Source organism: Notamacropus eugenii, chromosome 1, assembly GCF_028372415.1.
Source record: "Notamacropus eugenii isolate mMacEug1 chromosome 1, mMacEug1.pri_v2, whole genome shotgun sequence".
Lineage (NCBI taxonomy): Eukaryota > Metazoa > Chordata > Mammalia > Diprotodontia > Macropodidae > Notamacropus > Notamacropus eugenii.
The window spans coordinates 39,043,760-39,064,392 of NC_092872.1; the positions used below are offsets into that span (position 1 = coordinate 39,043,760).

General features: G+C 40.0%; 1 protein-coding gene and 1 long non-coding RNA gene across 8 annotated transcripts in view; one reads left to right on the forward strand and one right to left on the reverse strand.

The window, feature by feature from the left end:
• RIC1 (RIC1 homolog, RAB6A GEF complex partner 1) overlaps positions 1-13,678 on the reverse strand; it is a 164,026-nt gene extending 150,348 nt beyond the window's left edge. For 4 of the 6 annotated variants that reach the window (XM_072597126.1, XM_072597094.1, XM_072597103.1 and 1 more), the window contains exon 1: positions 13,462-13,678. In XM_072597126.1, coding sequence (XP_072453227.1) covers positions 13,462-13,605 — 144 coding nt within the window. In that variant the 5' untranslated portion in view covers positions 13,606-13,678. Of the gene's footprint in view, positions 1-8,930; positions 9,169-13,461 lie in introns of those variants that run through there. The other 2 variants (XM_072597113.1, XM_072597121.1) reach the window with 2 other exon arrangements.
• Positions 13,679-13,964: 286 nt separating this feature from the next.
• LOC140496859 (uncharacterized) overlaps positions 13,965-20,633 on the forward strand; it is a 48,737-nt gene continuing 42,068 nt past the window's right edge. The window contains exon 1 of one of the 2 annotated variants that reach the window (XR_011964424.1): positions 13,965-14,497. This is a non-coding gene — a long non-coding RNA (uncharacterized lncRNA). The remainder of the gene's footprint in view (positions 14,498-20,633) is intronic. The other variant, XR_011964425.1, reaches the window with a different exon arrangement.

A 20,633-nucleotide genomic window follows, 5' to 3' on the forward strand; every position in this document is an offset into this window, starting at 1 on the left:
TATAACCAATCTGTTACCCTTAAAAATATCTTTTACTCACCTCTCTCCTATTCTATCTAATAAACTAGTCTAGGTCACCTAACATATAACCTACTACAATAGCTTTTATTGTCTTCCTGGCTTCAATTTAATTCAATTCAACAAATATTTATTAAATGATTAAGTAGTAACTACAGCTCTTTAAAAAAAAAATGAATTCCTGCTTTCAAGGAGCTCTCAGTATACTTAGAGGAAGAAAGGATTAGGAGATGAATATATAGAAATAAGGATGAAAAATATTACTTAGGGTGTGGGTGGGGCAAAGGACAAATTTTGGTAGGGTACTAAAAATATGGGAAGAGAAAGAACACTTTTGCCCAGGATGATCAGGGAAGGGTTTCTAGACAAGAGGCCACAGAAGCTGAGCTTTGAAAGAAGAAAAGGATTCTGTAAAGTAGAAATGAAAATGGAAAGAATCCCAAGCATGGAAGAATGGCCTAAGAAGATGGTATGTCAAATTTGGGGAACACTTAGCAGTCCATTTTTTTTTATTATCAAAACACAATTCTTTTTATTAATCTGCTATGTGAAATTCAGCAGCCAAGTAGACCTGGAATTCATGTCAACAACACAATTCTTCCCCACAATGAAACCTATCTGGAAAACTCAAGAGAAGGTTACTTCACCGTAGAGAATCAGAGCAATGGGAGATGGATGTTCCTATTATCTTCAAGCTTCCTCAATCTAATAAACCATAATTTACCTTTCAGGAAGTATGCCCACCAAGTTGGTCACCTATTAGTCAACAGCTCTCCCTTATTGCTGTATACAGACTAACAAAGTTGTTTCTGTCTGCTCCCCTTTTTCTGAGCTCCATTCTTGGAGAATATTAACGTGATGCTAATTTTTCATGGTTTCTTCATTGCCATCTGACTGGCCTGCCTGTTATTTTTTTTTTTTATATGCAATTTATTTATTTTTCAGTTCTTAACATTCACTTCTACAAGAAGTTGAATTCAAAATTTTCTCCCCATCTCTCCCACCCCAGGAGAGTGTGTGCCCCATCCACTCCTTCCTCCAGTCTGTCCTCCCTTCTATTATCCACCCTTCTTCCATCCCCCTTCCCCTCTATTTTCCTATAGAGCAAAATAGATTTCTGTAGTCCGTTGCCTGTATAGTTTAATTTCCAGTTGCATGCTAAAACAATTTTTAACATTCATTCTTAAAGCTTTGAATTCCATATTCTCTCCCTCACTCCTCATTCACTGTCATTGAGAAAATAAGCAATTCAATATAGGTCATACATGTGTAACAATGCAAAGCACTTCCATAATAGTTATGTTGAAAAGACATTTCCCTATCCTATCCTGCACTTCATTTATTCCACTCTTTCCCTTGACCTGTCCTCCCACAATAGTGTTTGCTTCTGATTATCCTTTTCCTCAATTTGCTGTCCCTTCTATTATCTTCCCTCTCCTATTCCCTTTTCCCTTGCCTTCCTGTAGGGTAAAATAGATTTCCACATTCAATTGATTGTGTGTTATTCTCTCGTTCAGCCAAATCTCATGAGAGTAAGTCTCAATTATTTCCTTTCATCCCCTCCCTCTTCCCCTCCATTATAAAAGCTCTTTCTTCCCTCTTTTATGTGAGATGATTTGCTATATTCTACCTCTTCCTATCTCTTACTCCTAGTATATTCCATTCAACAGTAAATTTTATTTTTTAGGTATTCTCCCTTCATATTCAGCTCACCCTGAGCCTTCTATATGTGTGTGTGTATATATGTATAAACACACATATATATGTATACACACATACATGTACACATATATACCACACATATATAATATATACATACATACATAGCCATACACACCTACATATATATATATTCCTACTAACTACCCTAATACTGAAAAAGGTCTCATGAGCTACAAACATCTTTCAATGTGGAAAAGCAAACAGTTCAACTTTAATGAGTTCCTTAAGGCTTCTCTTTCCTGTTTACCTTTTCATGTTTCTCTTGATTCTTATATTTGAAAGTCAAATTTTCTATTCAGTTCTGGTCTTTTCAACAAGAATGTTTGGAAGTCCTCTATTTCATTGAAATTACATTTTTTTCCCCTGAAGTATTATACTCAATTTTGCTGGGTAGGTGATTCTTGGTTTTAATTCTATCTCCTTTGACCTTTGGAATATCATATTCCAAGTTCTTCAGTCCCTTAGTGTAGAAGCTGCTAAATCCTGTGTTATCCTGATTGTATTTCCACTATACTTGAATTGTTTCTTTCTAGCTGCTTATAATATTTTCTCCTTGACCTGGGAACTCTGGAGTTTGGCTACAATAGTCCTAGGAATTTTCCTTTTGGAATCTCAGGAGGTGATCAGTGAATTCTTTCCATTTCTATTTTACCATCTGGTTCTAGATATCAGGGCAGTTTTCCTTGATAATTTCTTGGAGGATGATGTCTAGGCTCCTTTTTTGATCATGGTTTTCAGATAGACCAATAGGTTTTAAATTATCTCTCCTAGATTTATTTTCCAAGTCAGTTATTTTTAGCAACGATATATTTCACATTGTCTTCTATTTTTTCATTCTTTTGGTTTTGTTTTATAATTTCTTGGTTTCTCATAAAGTCTTTAGCTTCCATCTGCTCTATCTAATTTTTAAAGAACTATTTTCTTCAAGGAGCTTTTGAACCTCCTTTTCCATTTGGCTAATTCTGCTTTTTAAAGCATTCTTCTCCTCATTGGCTTTTTGGACTTCTTTTGTCATTTGGGTTACGCTATTTTAAAAGGTGTTATTTTCTTCAGCATTTTTTTGGGTCTCCTTTACCAAGCTGTTGACTCACTTTCCTTGCATTGTTCTCCTTTCTCTTCCTAATTTTTCCTCCACCTCTCTTACTTGATTTTCAAAATCCTTTTTGAGTTCTTTCATGGCCCAAGATAATTGCATATTTATTTTGGAGGTTTTGGATGTAGAAGTCTTGACTTTGATGTCTTCCTCTGATGGTATGCTTTATTCTTCCTCATCCAAAAGGATGGAAGAAAATACCTGTTCACCAAGAAAGTAGCCTTCTATAGTCTTATTTTTTTCCCCTTTTTGGGCATTTTCCCAGTCAGTTATTTGACTTTTGAGTCCTTTGTCAAGTGGAGGGTATATTCTAGGGAGCTGTAAGTTCTTGGTTCCTCCAAGATGGCACAATTAAGGGAGAGGAGTTTACTCCTCTCCTGGCCTGTGCTCTGATCTGTGAGCAACCATAAGCACTCCTTTCTGCCCAGGATCTGAGAGTAGAATTCCCTCTCTACTGACACCACCAGCTCCACTACACCAGCACCAGTGCTCCTCCTCACCCCAGGACCTCAACTCAGGGCTGAGATCCAGATCAGCTGCTTGCTTCCCCTTGGGTCTTTAGGCTGAGGGCTTCAAAAGTGGAGATGCAGCAGTACCAGCCACTGTGACCTTTGAGGCTGTCTTTGGCGTTTGTCGGTTGAGAAATCTGGGAACTGCAGCTGTTATCTATGATTCCTGGAGCCTACCCCAGTCTTGTCTGTGCTGTGCCATGTGTCCAAGGCTGGGCTGTGCTTTCCTGTCGGCCTTCCAGGATGTCTTGGGCTGGAAATCTCTTTTACTCTGTCGTTTTATAGCTTCTGCTGCTCTACAATTTATTTAGAGTCATTTTTTAGGTATTTTATGGGCTATGGGGGAGAACTAGAGCAGGACCATCTTTCCATTCCACCATCTTGGCCTTAGCAGTCCATTTTTACTGGAACATAGAATGGTATGAAAGGTAGCAATGTGAAATAAGGCTGGAAAGGCAGATTGAAACTGATTGGTGTGGATCATAAATGCCAGGTCCATTCTGTAAACCTATTCTACACGTGAAGGTCAGAGTAAATTTTTTTAAAAAATTACAATGTTCATTTCAAAACTTTCATCATGTCACCTCCAGAATTAAAAACTGCTAGTGGCTTCTTAGTGTTTATATTAAGTTTAAATTCTGATGAGCTTTTAGGCCCTACCCTATCTATCTAATCTTATTTCACAACTCCTCAATGCAGAACCTCTGCCACACTCATGCCAACATCTCGCTGTTTTCTATTCACTCTCCAGTCATTACCACCCAAAATCTTTGTTTAGGTACCTTCTACTTCCTGGAATGTCCTCTCTACTTTTCTCTGACTATCTAAATCTTATCTATATCACTAGAAGGCTCAGACTAAGTCCTTCTTTCAAGAAACCTTTCCTCAGCTAGCACAATCTCTATCCTTGAATTACGGTAGTGCTAGAAGTCTGTGGCAATGGACCCCATTGTGCAGACTGAATAACCCCAGTGGACAGTGGCATAATGATAAAGGATAATCAATCAAGAGTGGAAAGATGGGTCTCAGTCCAGCCTCCCAGCTATAGTCATTCACTGGGCTTTCCTTTAACAGTTACACCACCACCCTTATTCATCACAGGGAAACATTCCTACACCTCATCTGCTCTCCCAATAGCTATGCAAACTGCCAACCTCTCCCCTTATGTGTAGTGTGTGGGTGCATTTGAAAAATCCCAGTGTACTCACATCCTATTCCCAAATGACTTCATGGCTGTTACGGTCACCCCGCAGTCAGGCACCCTCTGTGCTGAGGCAGCCAGCATGTAAATAAGAGTCATATTCCCCTTCCCCTTTTCATTGTTTTATTGTTGATGTTCCCCTGTGGGGCTGAATAAACTAATGTGGATGAACAAACATGGATGGGTTATTCTCTACATGGTGGAACTTATTACATGCTGTCTCCCATAGATCCATCCCTCTTCCAACTTCTTTAATTCTATCAAGGACATTATGCTCTCCTTTATATCTCCTGAGTTCAAAACCTTCTTAACTTGACTCCTCATTTAACCAAAATTGTTCTCTTCAAAGTGGTCAGTGATCCTAAATGCCCAAGCTGATGGTCTTTTCTCAGCCTTCATGTTAATTGCCTTTTCTGTACTATGAACTGTTGATCACCTTTTCAAAAGAGAAATGGGAATTACTACAGCAGAATTTATGGCCTTCACAGCAAAAATAATGGGCAGAATAGAAAAATTGGAATCTGCAAAGGCAAGTGCCACTGAAGAAATAAAGAGAAAACCACAAACTGGGAATACAAATATACAGAAAAGAAAGATAATCTACAAGTAAAAAAAAAAATAACACTAAAACAAATATACTCACTATGTAAACAAAACATACTGACCTTGAAGACAAGATGCACAGAGACAACAGAAGGATGATCATAGGTCTCCCAGGAGAACATAGTAGAACAAAAAACCTTAACACCATAATTCAGTAAATAAGAAAAAAGAATTGCCCAGAACTTCTGGACAAAGAAAATGAAATACACAGAAAATGAAGTTCACATATCACCTCCAGAAAAAAAATATGGTGCTTAAATTTAACAATGGAAGTTCTGTAAGTAATCAGAAGCAAGATAATTAAATACAAAGGAAAGAAAATAAAATGCAAGATTTTTCTGCGTGCATCAGAAAGCTCAAGAGAGAATGAAATAATGCATTCCAAGGAGCAAGGAAGCTCAGGATGTAGCCTACGGTGACCTACCTTACGAATCTGAGCTTAAACATAAAAGAAAAAAACATGGACCTTGAATAATAAAGAAGCATTTAAAATATTTTTTAGAAAGAAAATCAGAACTGAAGAGATTATTTGCTTCTCAAACACCCCAACAATAGAAATGCAGAAAGAGTGAATAAATGCAGCAGACAAAGGCAACGACAGACTAACAGTAGAGACCAGTAAAAAAAAAATCTTTCTAAATACATACAAGGAAACAGGGCTGAAAGTTGAAGTCTTATGGAAGTAACAGTGAAAAGACAGACCTGGGGCACTATGAACAGAACTTCACAATACTCTGCCTACCCATAAATGAAAGGGTTTTTGTGTGTGTGTGAGAGACTAAATTACAATATGAGTGGGTATATAAATGGGGAGGGAATAGGATAGAGAGGAATGTGTTTGCCCAGGTCAAACTGAGGACTAGCGATGAGGTGTATTTGACTACTGTGGTTTTGGAAAGAGAAGAACCTACGTAGGGGAGTGGGCAAAGGAGGATGAGAAGGGGAGAAGTCTGAAAAGGAGGGTGAAGGAAAGAGGTCTTGCTTTGGTGCTGGGAGGGATTCCACTAAGGAGCTGTGCCTTTGGGTAAAGAGAGAAGGTCTATGAAGGGAGACAGGAATCTTGTGCTGAATGTGACATGGGGTATTTGGTGTTTGAAAAATCTAATAGTTCAACCTCGGGAGGGGAGGATTTGGAAATCCTGGGACCAACTGAGATAGTGAGAGAGTATGAACTCAGCAAGATGATTCTGGAACAAATTGTGGGGGGAGAGGTAACCACGTGAAAAATCAAGGATGTGATAGAGAAAGGGGTTCTACAATGGGGCAGTGTCTTCTCTAACACCTTCGATAACTGGCACTGTTCTATAAGTGAGGCAAAACAGAAAAGGGGAATCCATGGGACCAGCTCTCCAAGACAGTGGCAGAAACCACATATAGAAGAAAGGATACCTTGGAAGTTCTGATTCCATAAGGAATACTGAGAAAAGAGAGAAACCAGATAATTACAGGGGTCATGAATCAGGGAATGAGGCTCTAAAGTAGACAGGAAGAGACAGGAATGAAAAGAATGAGAGAAAGCCTTTTTGGAAAGGGGCACAAAAAATTAAATTTTAAAAACTAATGAATAAGACTGATCAAAGGGGAGGAGAGAATGAGGAAACAACCAAGAAGGGAAAAAAGGGGTAAGGAATTATTTAACTAGCTAAAAGCAGTAGAGAAAAAGGAACTAATAAGCAAAACTCCAGAAGGAAAGGCCTAACAAATGAGTGGAAAAAATCAGGGGTGGAGGAACAGAGCTAATGAGAACAGGGCCACCTTAAAAAATATTAAGGTGAAGTAACTGAAGAAACATAGTACTATGTTTATAGCAAAAGAAGTGAAAAAAAAATCACAATTTGAAGAAAAATATTAGACAGATGGAAAAATATAAATCTAACCCTCATAACTTTAAATGTGAATGGATTAAATGATTCAATAAAATTAAAAAGAGCGTCAGATTGGATAAGAAAGCAAAACTATATAACCTGTGGCTTACCAAAAATCCATTTGAAAAACAAAGACACAAAATAAAACTGAGGCAGTGGAGAAACTGTTCATCAAGTGAATCTAAAAAGCAGGAATTGCAATTATGCTATTTGCCAAAGGAAAAAAAAATTCAAAAAATAAAAAGGAATAAACAAGAAAATTATACTATGCTAAAAGGAACCAAAGACAACAAAACGGTATCAGTAACAAAGTTTTATAGTTCAATTGCCTTAGCTTCCAATATCATTACGTAAACAATATCTGAACTACAAGAAGACAGAAAATAACATAATAGTGACAGGAGACATCAATATTTCTCTCTCAGTTTTTGGTAAGTCTAACAAAATGATAAACAAAAGAGAAAATATGGAACTAAGCAAATTCCTGAAGAACTTAGAGTTAAAAGACTAATGAAATCTTCTAAATAGAACAGCAAAAGAATATACATATTTCTCAGTACTCCCAGACGTCAAACATGTAAAAAGCAGCAGTCATCAAAACTATCTGCTACCAGTTAAATAATAGAAAGACAGATTAGAACAGACTAGAACATGGCTGAATTTTTAACAATAGCATTCAATAACCCAGTGTTTGATAAAGTAGAAAACATAAATCACCTAGGAAAAACTTCTTATTTGATAAAAATTGCTAGAAAAATTGGAAAGCAGTCTGGCAGAAGGTAGTCTTAGACCAATACCTTACAACACCTTGTGCAACATGTTCTAAATGGATATGTGACCTTAATATTAAAGATCAGACTAGGAAAAAAATCAGAAAAGAAACATATCATATACCTCTCACAGCTGTTGGTAGGATATATACTCTTAACCAGAGACAAATAATTAGAAAAGATAACTCTGATTACATGAAAATGAAAAACTTCTGCACAGGCAAAATTAATGCACATTAATAAAAGGAAGTTGTCAAATAAAAGAAAATCTGTATCAAATTTTTCTGATAAGGGCTTGGCATATAGGATATATAAATAATTAATAAATATCTAGATACATGACAAATAGCCATTTTCCAGTAGGTAAGTGGCCAAAAGATGCAAACAATTTTCAAAAGAATTGCAAAGTATTCACAATCACATGAAAAAATGTTCCAAATCACTAATATTAAGTGAAATAAAAAAAACCCTGAAGTTTCATCTCAGATCCTGAAAACTGGTAAAAAATGGCTACTAGTCAATGTTGGAAGAGCTGTAGAATAATAGGCACACATTCATTTTTGGTGGAGTTACGAAACAGCACAACCATTTTGGGAAGCAATTTGGAATAATGCCAATAAAGTAACTAAAATATCCATATTCTTTGAACTAGACTCTTCATTAGTCCAAGAAATTCACTGATAAATAAGTTCCTATATACACCAAAATATTTATAGTAGCAATTTTTATGAACTGGAATTACAAACAAAGTAGATACCCACCAATTGGGGAACAACTAAACAAATTATGGTACTGAATGTAATAGAATATTACTGTACTGTAAAATACTGGTTACTGGTTGTTGTCTTTCATTTTTGAAGAAGACCAAAATGGCATCACTAAGCTAGAGTCAGGTTTCAGTGTGTCCGACCATGACTGATCAGACCAATATGAGCTTGGAATACTCTAGTACAGGTCGGGCACAAATAGTTTGTGTGAACATTTGGGATGGATTCTCTAAATCTGCACATCTTGGGATTCTTTTGAGCTATTTCAATTGTGCTTTGCTCATAGAGCATAGCACCTTTGCTGATGGGGGCACATCATGTTGAGTGGTCCTGTGCCAGTTTCCCATGTCACACAATCAATTCTAAAGTTCTTAAGACAGACCTTCAGAGCATCCTTGTATTGCTTCTTCTGTCCAACATGTGAACACTTGCCCCGTATGAGTTCTCCATAAAATATTCTTTTTGGCAAGTGTAGGTTCTGCATTTGAACAACATCGTCAGCCCATCTGAGTTGCTGTGTGCATGAATACACAGAAACATGCAAAGATATGTATGAATTGATGTAGAGTGAATTAAGCAAATCAAGAACATAACATAGCAATTGAATCAATGTAAATAAAAAACTACATACCAAAAAAATCAAAAGGTAACAAAATTATAAAGATCAAGTAAGACTAAACTGAAGACACATGAGAGGACATCCCCAACCCACTCCTTTGTGGAAGTAGGAGAACAAGAAGAGCTAGATAGGTAGAATGATCCAAGAATGTGGAAAGTCTTGATTGTCAGGATAAGGAATTAAAACTACTCAGTAAGCAGTAGGGAACCATTGAAAGGTTTTCATCAAAGAATGACATGACAATAAATAAAATTAATTGGATGGTACTACTAATGAAGAATCAACTGCAGAAACAAGAAAGAGAGATGGAGACTATAAAAAGCTATTCCAGTAGTTCAGGCAAGGAAGTAATGAGGCCTTATGCTAGCTAGGATAGTGGCAGTGGGAAGGGAATTCAAGACTTAATAACACTGGAGTTAAACTAACAAGATTCAGTAACAATTCAATAAGAAAAAGGAAGAAAGAAGTGTTTAAAGACATCAATGTTTTAAAACATGGGAGTCTGGGGAAATGGTGGCATCAATGACAGAAATAATATGAAATCAGAAAGCAGGGCAGGTTTTGGAGCAAAGCTCACAAGTTCAATTTTCTATATGTTGAGTTTGAAGTACTGGTGGAACATGCAGAGGGGAATATCCTGGAAACACAGGTCTAGAGCTCAGGAGAGAGGTCAGGATTTGTAGATTTGAGAGGCAACAACACAGAGGTGCTAAATGAAGCCATGAACTCATGCAAGTAAGATTACCAAGGGAAAGATTATAGAGAGGAATGCCAAGGGCAGATTACTGAATGAATACCCATTTCAAGGCACTAGGAAACAGACAAGGAAGAAAAAAAAGAACAAGAAGGAACAATCAAAAGTGTAATAGAACAAGGAAAGGGTGTACTTTTGTGTATTATTTGACTGTACTTACTAAATCATAATCATGAAACTAAAGAAGAAGGAAGGGGCAATCAACATTATTTAATACTATAGAATGGTCAAAGCAGACAAGGGCTGAGAAAGGTCACTAGATATAGCAATCACGGTGAGCTTTGTGAAAATACCTTCTCTGTAGAGCAGCTGCAGTTGGTAGATTGCAAACCGCTAAGGAAAATGCAAGATGAAGAAGTGCATAAAGACTGAAGAGACAGGGAAATGAGCAGCTACAGTCATAGCTTAGATGGGGTGGAAGGGATGAAGTATTGGGGACACCTGAATGTTTTTATAGGCAAAAGGAAAAAAGCCAGGAGAACAAACACAATAGAGAGGATGATTCCGAGGAAGAAACAGGTAGGAATTGGGATCAGGAACACAGGGTGAGGAATTAGGCTCTGCAAAAAAGTAAACTATTCCCCTGATACATGAAAGAAGTGATGTCACTGATAATCTGAAGAGCTGATGGATTAATTTTCTCAGGGAAGTAGGAGGTTAAATCATCTATTATGAATAGGATTTCCAAGTAACAATGAAAGTCCAGATGAGGTTATGTTTCAAGCATAACAAATTCTTCTCATAGAAACAATGTTATAAATTATAGCTAGCTTCACAGTTCATGAAAGCAGATGTAACTGAACTATATACAGTATTAGCTGAAGTTCTGGGTCCTGAAAGGAATGGGTAATATGGCCCAGGAAAAAAGAGGAGAGAAAAAAACCTCTTTTCTGCGTATAACCAGGCCTAGATTTCAAATACCCCATCTCCTTTTTTTTTTTTTTTTTAATATCTCCTGATCTCCTTAACCACAAACCTCAAGTTGCCTTAAATCCACCAAGTAAGATTCTCACTTGGGAGGTTAGTTTAAAAATAGGTATATCCTGCCCTTCACACCTTCTACCCATTACCTCCCCAATTTTTTTTTTGCTCCATAATTATCTACCTCCTTTCTCCTTTCAATCAAAGATCTCATTTCCTCAGTGAAGTATAATGCACAAATCCATATAGAAAACACATTTAAATGTCAAATGAAATTACAATTTATAAGCCATAAGGTTAAACTAAAATATAAACCAAAAAAAAATCCTACTTTATGATTTCAAGTAGTATAACAAAGGAAAAGAAAAAACATATTGGAGCAAGATGGCAAACACATAGGCAAGTCTGTCTGGTGCCATCTGGAAGACCTGACTTTAAGTCACTTCTTCCAAACTTTTGGGTTTCTTCTTTTCTTCCACTTTAAACCCTCAGAGTCTAAAACATTTTCAAAATTTTTCACAGTGACTCCCATGGTAACAATTTAGGGTACAGGGGTTTGTTTGTAAGGGAGCTATTTCCTGCCTGTATTAGATTATTGCATTTATATAGTACCTTTCCTCCAAACTAATTAACTGTACATTACTATGAAATGTTTTATGAAAAGTATGGTTGGAATGAATTATTCTGACCACAATCTTAGGATGTTATCCATTTTAGAGGGTGATAAAGCCACTTTCAGTTCAGTATTCTCCTATTAGTTTTATCTAATACTAAATTGAATATGTATTTAACAGGAAGAAAAAACAAAACTAGTGCAGTCCAGGCAATATATTACATTCTGGCAAAATTCCAGACAAAAAAGCTTGTTTTTTCAATTGAGTCCAAATTTTTATTTCTGCCTACGCTTGGTCTGGGTTCAATTTTAGAGACTAAAAATCTGCTTCAATATCTATTCTGCTATTGTGACAAAGCAAAGTGACCTTGGCCAAGTCATTGTCTCTGGGCCTCAGTTTCCTCATGAGTAAAATGAGGATGTTGGAATAAATTCTAATTTCACTTCCAGCTCTAAATCTATGCTCAAAAGATCACTGTTAATCAAAATGCTATGAACGATAGTTACTTAAAACTGATGTTTATAATGTAAACTGGTTAATAGTACCTCCATTAATCATCAAATGTACAAGTTCAGAATATTTCTATCTCAAAAATTTACTGTTTTTATCCTATTTCCGACATAAGACCGAAAAATTAATCAGACATATATTTAATGTAACAAATCAATGAAATGTATCAGCATTACTAAAATCCCAAAGCTAATTTTCCCATACTGTGAGGACAGTGAAGGGCATGACAGACACTTAGATGGTAACTTTGAGGGATTTCTGGGATTAACTTAATTGAGCCAGTTGGTGTCACATGACATGAGGTCACAGCCTATCTCCACAGAGTCCACTTATCTTCAAAAAGAAAAAAATGCTTCCCATCTAAACACCAGCCTTGACACAGGTGGGTAGTGTCTTCTTCATAAACAAAAGGATGGTATATTTCTTAGTACTCTTTGCATTCTGTAGATTTCAAAAAATAGGCCTAAAGCAGCTTGGGAGATTGGGGGAGAAAAAATCTCACGCAGGATTTATTTTCAAACTTAACTCTCATTTGTCCATGACAATAAGCTATAAGTAGAACGTGATTAAAATTCACAGAAAATGGGAAAAAATAACTTGACCATCGCATTCCTTTAAAAAGTCTTTTCCCGGAGTCTAGGGAATATAGTAAGGACTGGGGTAACAGAGTCCCTAATCGCTGTCTCTCCTCTAGAAAAAGAATCTACAAGAAGAAAGGTCAAAAATATATATATGAGGGGGGACAGAAGGGGGCGCAGAAAAAAGGGAACTTTCAACATTCGCAAATTTATCAACCAGCCCTTTAAATAGGAAGGGGGAAGGGAGATCAGCTACAATTTTCCGGTATCAAAGTTATGCCAGAGAGAAAATGCCTGTTATTTGACATTCCATCATCACCCATCTAGGCTAACCCAACTCCAATCCCACTCCAGGGGGAAAGAGAGCTGGGGGTGAACGCTCCCCAGACATTTAATTTAAACTGTAAAAAAAAAGTTCAGACGGACTTTGCCGATGTTTTCTGTGCCACCCAGCTGGAGCCCAGGCCGGGGTGCCACTTGAGGTGGCCCCGAGAAGCCTTCCTACAAGCCGACGTGCTCAGGGACTTCTCTTATCTTTTAAAAGCTCAGCCTAGGCTATCCCCGGCCCGGCCCCCCTCCCCCTCGCCCTCCATCCTCAGCCGGAGGAGGTGGACAGGAAAGCGGAGGAGGGAGCCGGGGGCTTCCCCGGCTCTCCTTTAAGCAGGTACAGGACGGTAAGGGGTGCGCGGGGAAGGTAAGATGCGTGGGCTCGGGGAATGTCACGGCGGGGACGTGGGGGGGTGGGGGGTGGAGTGAAGATCCCCGGGAGGAGGAGCAGGAGGGGAGGGCTCCGAAGTTCGGGGGTAGGTACTAAGTCCCGAGGCAGCCGGGCGGGGGGAAGGGGTCCCGGCCGCGGAGGGATTTAGGGGGGGAGGGGAGGGAGCCGGCCCGGCGGCGGGGTACCCTCCCGGACTTACTCGGCAGTACCAGATGCTGAGGTGGGCCGGGGCCAGCACGGCGAAGAAGGCTCTCTGGGAGTCGGTCTGGATGTGAAAGGGAGGCTCGGCCGGGCTCCCCGCGGGGCACAGCAGCCTCTTGGGCCAGCCGCTCAGGAAATACATGGTCCACCCCGCGCCGGCCCCCCGCGGTTCCGCCGCCGCCGCCGCCGCCTCTGCGCCGCCGGCTCGCCGGCCCTGCTCCCCCGGACCCTTCCCCACCCCCACCCACCCCCCCCTCTCACACGCAGCCCCTCCGGACCGGACCCCCGCCTCCCACACCGGTAGCAGCACCGGCGACGGTGGCTGCTCGGGGCATCTGCCCGCTGGCCGGGTCGGGCCGGGCCGACGCGACGCTGCGCGACGCTCGCTCCCCGGAGCTGACGGGGCTGACTGAGGGAAGGAGGGAGGGAGGGAAGGGGGAGAGGGAGGAGAGGGAAGGGGATGGGGAGGAGGGAGGGAGGAAGGGAGGGCGGGAGGGAGGCGGGCCGGGGGTGGAAAGGGGAGGGGGGCGCCGGAGCCCCGCCCCTGGCCCCGCCCCTTCCTTCGGCCGCGCGCTGCGTCAGCACGCGCCAAGCGGCGTAGCGGCAAGGAGGGAGTGACGACGTCGGGGGAAGCAGGTGAGTGCGTGCGCTCTCCCGTGTTCCCGCCCCTCGAAATTACGCCTACTTGTCTCGCGAGTAGGCCCCTCCCCCGACCTGCGGGCTCGGTGCGCATGCGCCATTGCCCGGGTCCTCTGGGCTCTCCGCCTCCCAGCCAGTTTTCCTATTAGCTTTGTTGTTTCCCCGGCGCTTACCTCGGGAGGAGGAGTTTGATAAGTGATTGGTGTCTGACCTCAGTGTCTAACCTCGGACTCCCTGTGTGCCACCCGGGAGTGTTGTGTGGAGAGGATTATAGGAGAAAAAACGAGAGAGCTCGGAGGCAGGCATGTGGGGCGCCTCGCTCCGACGAGACCGTGTACCCCGCTGGGGCGGTAGGAAGCTCGGGATCCCCGCCCTCCCATGGGTGGGATCTTCAGGTGGGGGTCCCGGGAAAGAGCGAGAGGGCGGGATGCGGTCTGCACGCATCTTCTCACGTGGAGAGCTGAGCTGGGAGTTAGGGGCAGAAACTTGGGGTGACTGCGGCTGTCAAACCCCAAATAGTCTGTGAAGTTCCCTTTGTGTACTTGACTCTGAGAATGCAGAAACACCCATGAAAGAAGCCTTCGTCTTCCTGGAGCTTAACAGTCTGTCTAGAGAAAGCGCTTGTATGTATGTAGTTGTGTACAAAATAAATGCCAAATTATAGCAGTAGGAAGGGGTAGGAAAGGTCAGTGGAGGATGCGCATACATGGCATTCATTTCAACCATCGCCTGCCAGGAATCAGGACGTACGGTGCCATATGTGAGGATTGGCCAGGCTGCACCGTAAAGTGCGGAGAATGAATTGTGAAGGTGAAGGATTGGAGGCACAGCCCAAATAAAAGGCTACTGCAATAGGAACCGGGTGAAAGGTGATGAAGACCTGAATTGGGGTGGTCGCTGGCAGTGGAGGGAAGGGGAAAGGTGTTGTGGACGTAAAAACAAATTTTGGTGATTGGATAGGTAGGGTCAAGTCAAATCAACAAATGCCTACTATGTGCCAAGTGCTGTACTTAGTATTGGGGATACAAAGACAGAAACAGCCCCTGGCTAAAAGGAGCTCCCAATCTAAGGAGGGAGATGATACACAAATAACTGGACAAACATATATACAGGATAAATTGAAGATAATCTCAGGGGGTTGAATGGAAATAAGGAGTTAAGGATGGCTCTGAGATTGTGAACCTGGGTACTAGAATGGTGGTGGTTGCATGGTAGAAATAGGAAAATTCAGAAGAGGGATGGAGTTGAGGTAGAAAGATAATGAATTCCATTTTGGACATGTGGGGTCTGAGTCCAGTAGGTAATTGATGGTACAGAATTGGAATTCAAGAGAGATAAGGTTGGAAATGCAGATCTGGGAGTCATCAGCATAGACACAGTAATGAAATCTGCGTGAGCTGATGAGATCAAGAGGAGCCGGTAGAGAGAGAAAAGGAGGTAGAGTCTATTTCAAGTCAATGGATTGGTTCAAGCTGGGGATAAGGTGTAATAATAACAATGACAATTGTATTGCTCTTTAAGATTATCATGGAACTTTACATGCACTATCTCATTTGTTCCTCACAACAATCCTATGACAAGGCTATTTGAGCGACAATATCCCAGGGAGGGAATCTGCAGGCACTGTCTAGCGTTCACAAAAATATTCACAGAAGCACAGAACTGCAAAAGCCCTTTGAGAAGCAGTTTCTATAGAAAATAATACTAGATTTGTGATCAGAAGAACTGGGGGACCATGGGAAAATCATAATCATAAGGTTTGGATTTGAAAGGTACATGGGCAATCATCTAGGACAATCCCCTCCTTTTAGGCTTGAGGAAATTGAGGATCAGAGGAGAGAAATTAATTTTCTTAAAGTCACTCAGCCAGTAAGTGTTAAAGCCCAAGATTCAAAGGCATTATCTTGTGATTCTTAACTTAAAGTACTTTTCATCATTTCAAGCTACCTTCTCAATTTCCAGTTAATAACCAAAGATAAACTGTTACTCTCCTCTGCCTCCAGATTCCCCACAGCAATGGCTAAACTAGGCCACAAAGATGTCCCCTCTGGGCAGTGGAAATTCTATCAAATCTCCTTAGCACCCAAACCTCATAGGCTGAGTCTTATCCTTCAAGAAGTATGGAACCAAACCACTGATCCAAACTCCAGGAACACCCTCCCTTTACCATTTAAGGAAAACCAGCCCAGTCTACATAAAATTAGTGCTTCTCCTATCGTACTCCACCCCTTGATGGCAATGTTCCAAAATTTTTCTAAGGAACCTTCTGCTATTAACATGATTGTTAAAGCAGTTCTGACCTCAGGTCCTTTAAAAAGTATAATCCGTACACTAGAGGGGATATCAGGTCTAAATCATGAAGGTTCTCCCCATATTAAATGACAAGAAGAAGCAGCATCAGGAATGTCAGGGCCATAGCTTTAGTGACAATTCCTCGGAAACCATCTCCAAATACCATCACAGGTCAGGGTCACTTGTAGCAAGTTAAGTAAAAGGTCGTAAGCTTTTTCCTTACAACCTGTCCTGGGATCTGTATTGATACTGAAATTACACTCATCCTTCCCTAACCCATCAGCAAAAACCACACCCTCCTTGAGAATCTCAGAAGTTTTGTTCCTATGGAGGCCTCTGCTGAAGGATTGCACTCAGGGACTTCAGATTGCTCCCAGGTTAGCAACAGATCCCCTTTTCTTCCTGGTGAATTCACCTTTCCTATAATTATGTAAAAATTGTTTCATTTCTCTCATATCAAAAAGCACTTTAGTGCTAGGATTAATATCCTGACTCTTACCTCCATACAGGTTAGATTAGTCTTTCCTTTAAAAGTATTGACACTTTCCTCTAGACTTGGTTGGCTGAAGGGACCAAGGGCTCAGACTATTGACCTTACCTCCTGGCCATCTGGGTACAAAGTGGCCACAAGGAGCAGGAGGAACTCTTAGAAACAGCTGATGAAACTAAGAAAAAAAGAGGTTAAGTGACTTATCCAGGGTCACACAGCTGCTAAATGGATAATCATCCTTGTCATAGCCTCCTTCCTCTGCTTCTATAATGGGAACCATAGTACCAATAAGAAGACTGATTCATTCATTATCCCAAAGTGGAAGTCCTTCAGCGCTGAGCTTGGGCACATATGTACCTGAAAGGGACAAAGAAGTTCATTTCTACATATGCTTTATGGGATGTACTTCATTCAAGGCATTGCCAAACACTGTCAATGTATAAATAATTATACATTACATTATACAAAAGATGATACAAAATTTATGACACATAGCAAGTCATATTGTATTCTCTTTTCCTCTAATATTACCCAGTTCTACCCTCTAACCCTCCTGAATTTTCTTAGAATTTGGTTAAGGGAGAACTTAGAAAGGGAAAGAATGAGAGGATATGTTACAGGAGGAGAAATAGGATAGTTAACCCTATTGTGTTAATATCCAACAGACAGTTGTAAATAGAGTAGATTTCTTAATTATAAGATCCAAGAATGGATTGCAGAAAGAAGTTATATATCATTTACTGTTATCATTGAAGGATGGTTTTGGTCAAACTCAAGTAGAAACAAAGCCACTAAACCATAAGGATCCCTCCTGTCCATATATTGACTTAGAAAACCACATGTTAGCATTATCTATATTCTATTGAATTTTTATGATGTTAAATATTTCCTACTTACATTTTAATATGGTTTGGATCTGTGGCCAACCTATGTTATTGACACCCCTGTTTTAGATTATAAATCATAGAATCACATAGCACTTAGCACACAGTTCCTGGCACAGGGTAGGTGTAATAAATGTTTGTTTACTAATGCAGCTAGTAAGAGTATGACTGAGATCCAGACTCTCAACCCTCTGACTCTAGAGGCAGTGCTCTTTATACTATGGACTCATGCCAGCCTGGATGGTTTGGGATGGGTTTTTAAAAAAAAGTGATTGACTCACTTGAAGGAATTTTCTTTAGCTTGCTTTCTTTTCCTGTCTGACATATCTTTCTGAGTTCCCCTTGCAGGCTTGTTACCCTTGCTCAACTTCCTATGCATAAGGGTCTCTGAGCCCTTTTTGCTTCTTTCCCTACATAATCCACTCTCACTCTGCCTCCTATATCCATTCACTTGCCATGTCTTTTCTGTTCCCCCTCCTTAACTTTTCTTGCATTCTTTCCTTTCTATTTGCCCCACCATCACCTTTGTCCAGTACCTCATCATCTCTATTGAGCCTACTCTAAATAGCTTCCTAATTGGTCCTCTTGCCTGCTTCATCTCCTTTCTCCATTCCATCCTCCACTCAGCTTCTGAATTGATATTCCTAAAGCAACAAGTCACTCCCCTGCCCAAGAAGCTTCAGTATTTTTCTCTTGCCTTGAGGATAAAATACAAACTGCGCTATTTGGCATTTAAAGCCCTTCACATTTTGGGTCCAGACTTTTTCTAAGCTCATTATTCTTCATCACTTACTCTGTATTCCTATCAAACTGGTCTGCTTGCTGTACTGTATGTACAGTATCTCATCATCCACCTCTGTTCCTTTAAACATTGTTTTCTATGACTGGAAATTTCCTCCTTCTCTCTACCTCTTGGAACACCGATCTCCCTTCAAGGATTAACTCAAGTGTCATCTCCTGATTTCAACCAGTTGTTAGCATTTTGCCTTCCCTCTTCTCCCTAACCCAACTACTGTGCATTTTTTGCATGGTAATTTATATATTTATTTTGTATATATTCTGTTTTTTGTCTGTGAACATGTAGCATCTCCTAGAAGAATGTAAATTTCTTGAGGTAAAAAATTATTGTGTTTTTGTATTTTTATGGCCAGCACCTAGCAAAGTACCTTGCCAAAATAGGTGCTGTATGAATATTTATTGATTGGTTGATAAAATGAATTATGAACTTTTATAAATCAATTAGGCACTTTTATTTATATCTGGGGGTAAATGCATTATATGTGATAGGCAAATAGTTAAGTTCACAGAATGCTCAGGTGAGCTTTGAAAATAAACAGACTCCTATTACCTCAGATGTCAGACGTTTTTGGCAGAGCTAATCATTATATATACTTTGTCATCAAGCCCTGTGGTTAAAAACCAATTAACTCTTGGTCACTTGTTAAAAACCAGTATGGCTTGCAAAACTCCTTTCTCTGGCACTGCTCATAGGCATACATGCCATAGTCATACATAGATCATAGGTATATTTTACCAAGAGATGGCAAACATCTTAGGATGCCTCCAACACTTAAGGGATTAAGTAGTACCTTTTTTGAATGTTCTACCACTGTTAAAATACTTCCCTCTGGTGGCCAAGCCATTTAGTGGCAGAAATAGCTGACTTACGATTCCCCAGAATTTATTGAAATAATTTGCTTTTGATTTGTTAATGAGAATTATTGGGAGTACATACTTAAATGGAACCATTTTACATGTAGCTCATCATAGGAGACATAAGGAAATTGAAGCTGGTCATGGTGGCACAGACTTGTAATCCCCAGCTACCAGAGAGCCTGGGCCTGGTGGATGGATCACTTGAGTTTGAGAGTTCTGAACTGAATCAAGTGTCAAAGTAAACTCAGTACCAGTGTGGAGAGCCCCTGAAGTGTGAGATACCTAAGCTGCCTAAAGGAGGAGCAAAGTAGCTCATATTAGAAGAGTGTTAAGGAGCTCTTGTAATGAGCAGTGGGATCTGATTTTCTGTGAATGGTCACTGTCCTTCCAGCCAGGGCAAGAGAGGGGAAGGAATGAAGGAAGGAAAGAAGGGAGGAAGGAAGGGAAGAAGAGACAAAGGAAGGAGTGAAGGAAAGATGGATGAAGCAAGGGAGAAAGAAGAAGGAAAAAATTTGAAGTCTTGTTCTGTGCATAGTATATTGAAAGCAACGTATACACTATAGAAATTCCACTGGACTTAGAGACAGAAGACCAGGGTCCAAGTCTGGGCTCGACTCCTTTCTAGTTATGTGACCTCAGGCAAGTCACTTTTTCTAAGCTTTATTTTCTGCGTCTTTAAAATGGAGATAATATAATTTAAGATACCCATCTCATGATTTTATAATGAAGCCCAAATAAAATGATGCATAGTATAGTCCTTTATAACTGTAAATGACTGATAAATATAAATTATTATTATTATATACAAGCATAATGTCAGTCACCAGGTATAATGATTTGTGTTGGCTATAAAGATTTTAAAAATCAGGGAATTCAAAATTGAACAGCATGATAGCAATTCATAATAACATCAATTCATAACAAAAACTGAGAGTGCTTTAAAATTGCAAAGTACTGATGTAATTATCTCATTTGAGACTTAAGAGCAATCCTGTAAGGCAAGTATTATGGTTATTATTATCCAAGTACTATGATTATTGTATATTATTCATAATATTGTTATTACTACAAATAAAGAAATAGAAGTGACAAGAGATTCCTTAACTTGTCCAGGGTCACGGTGTCAGCTGCAGAATTAAAATCAAAGTCCCTTGGACTTCAAGTTCAGCACTCTCTCTAATATACCATTCTGCTTTATCTCCATTGTAT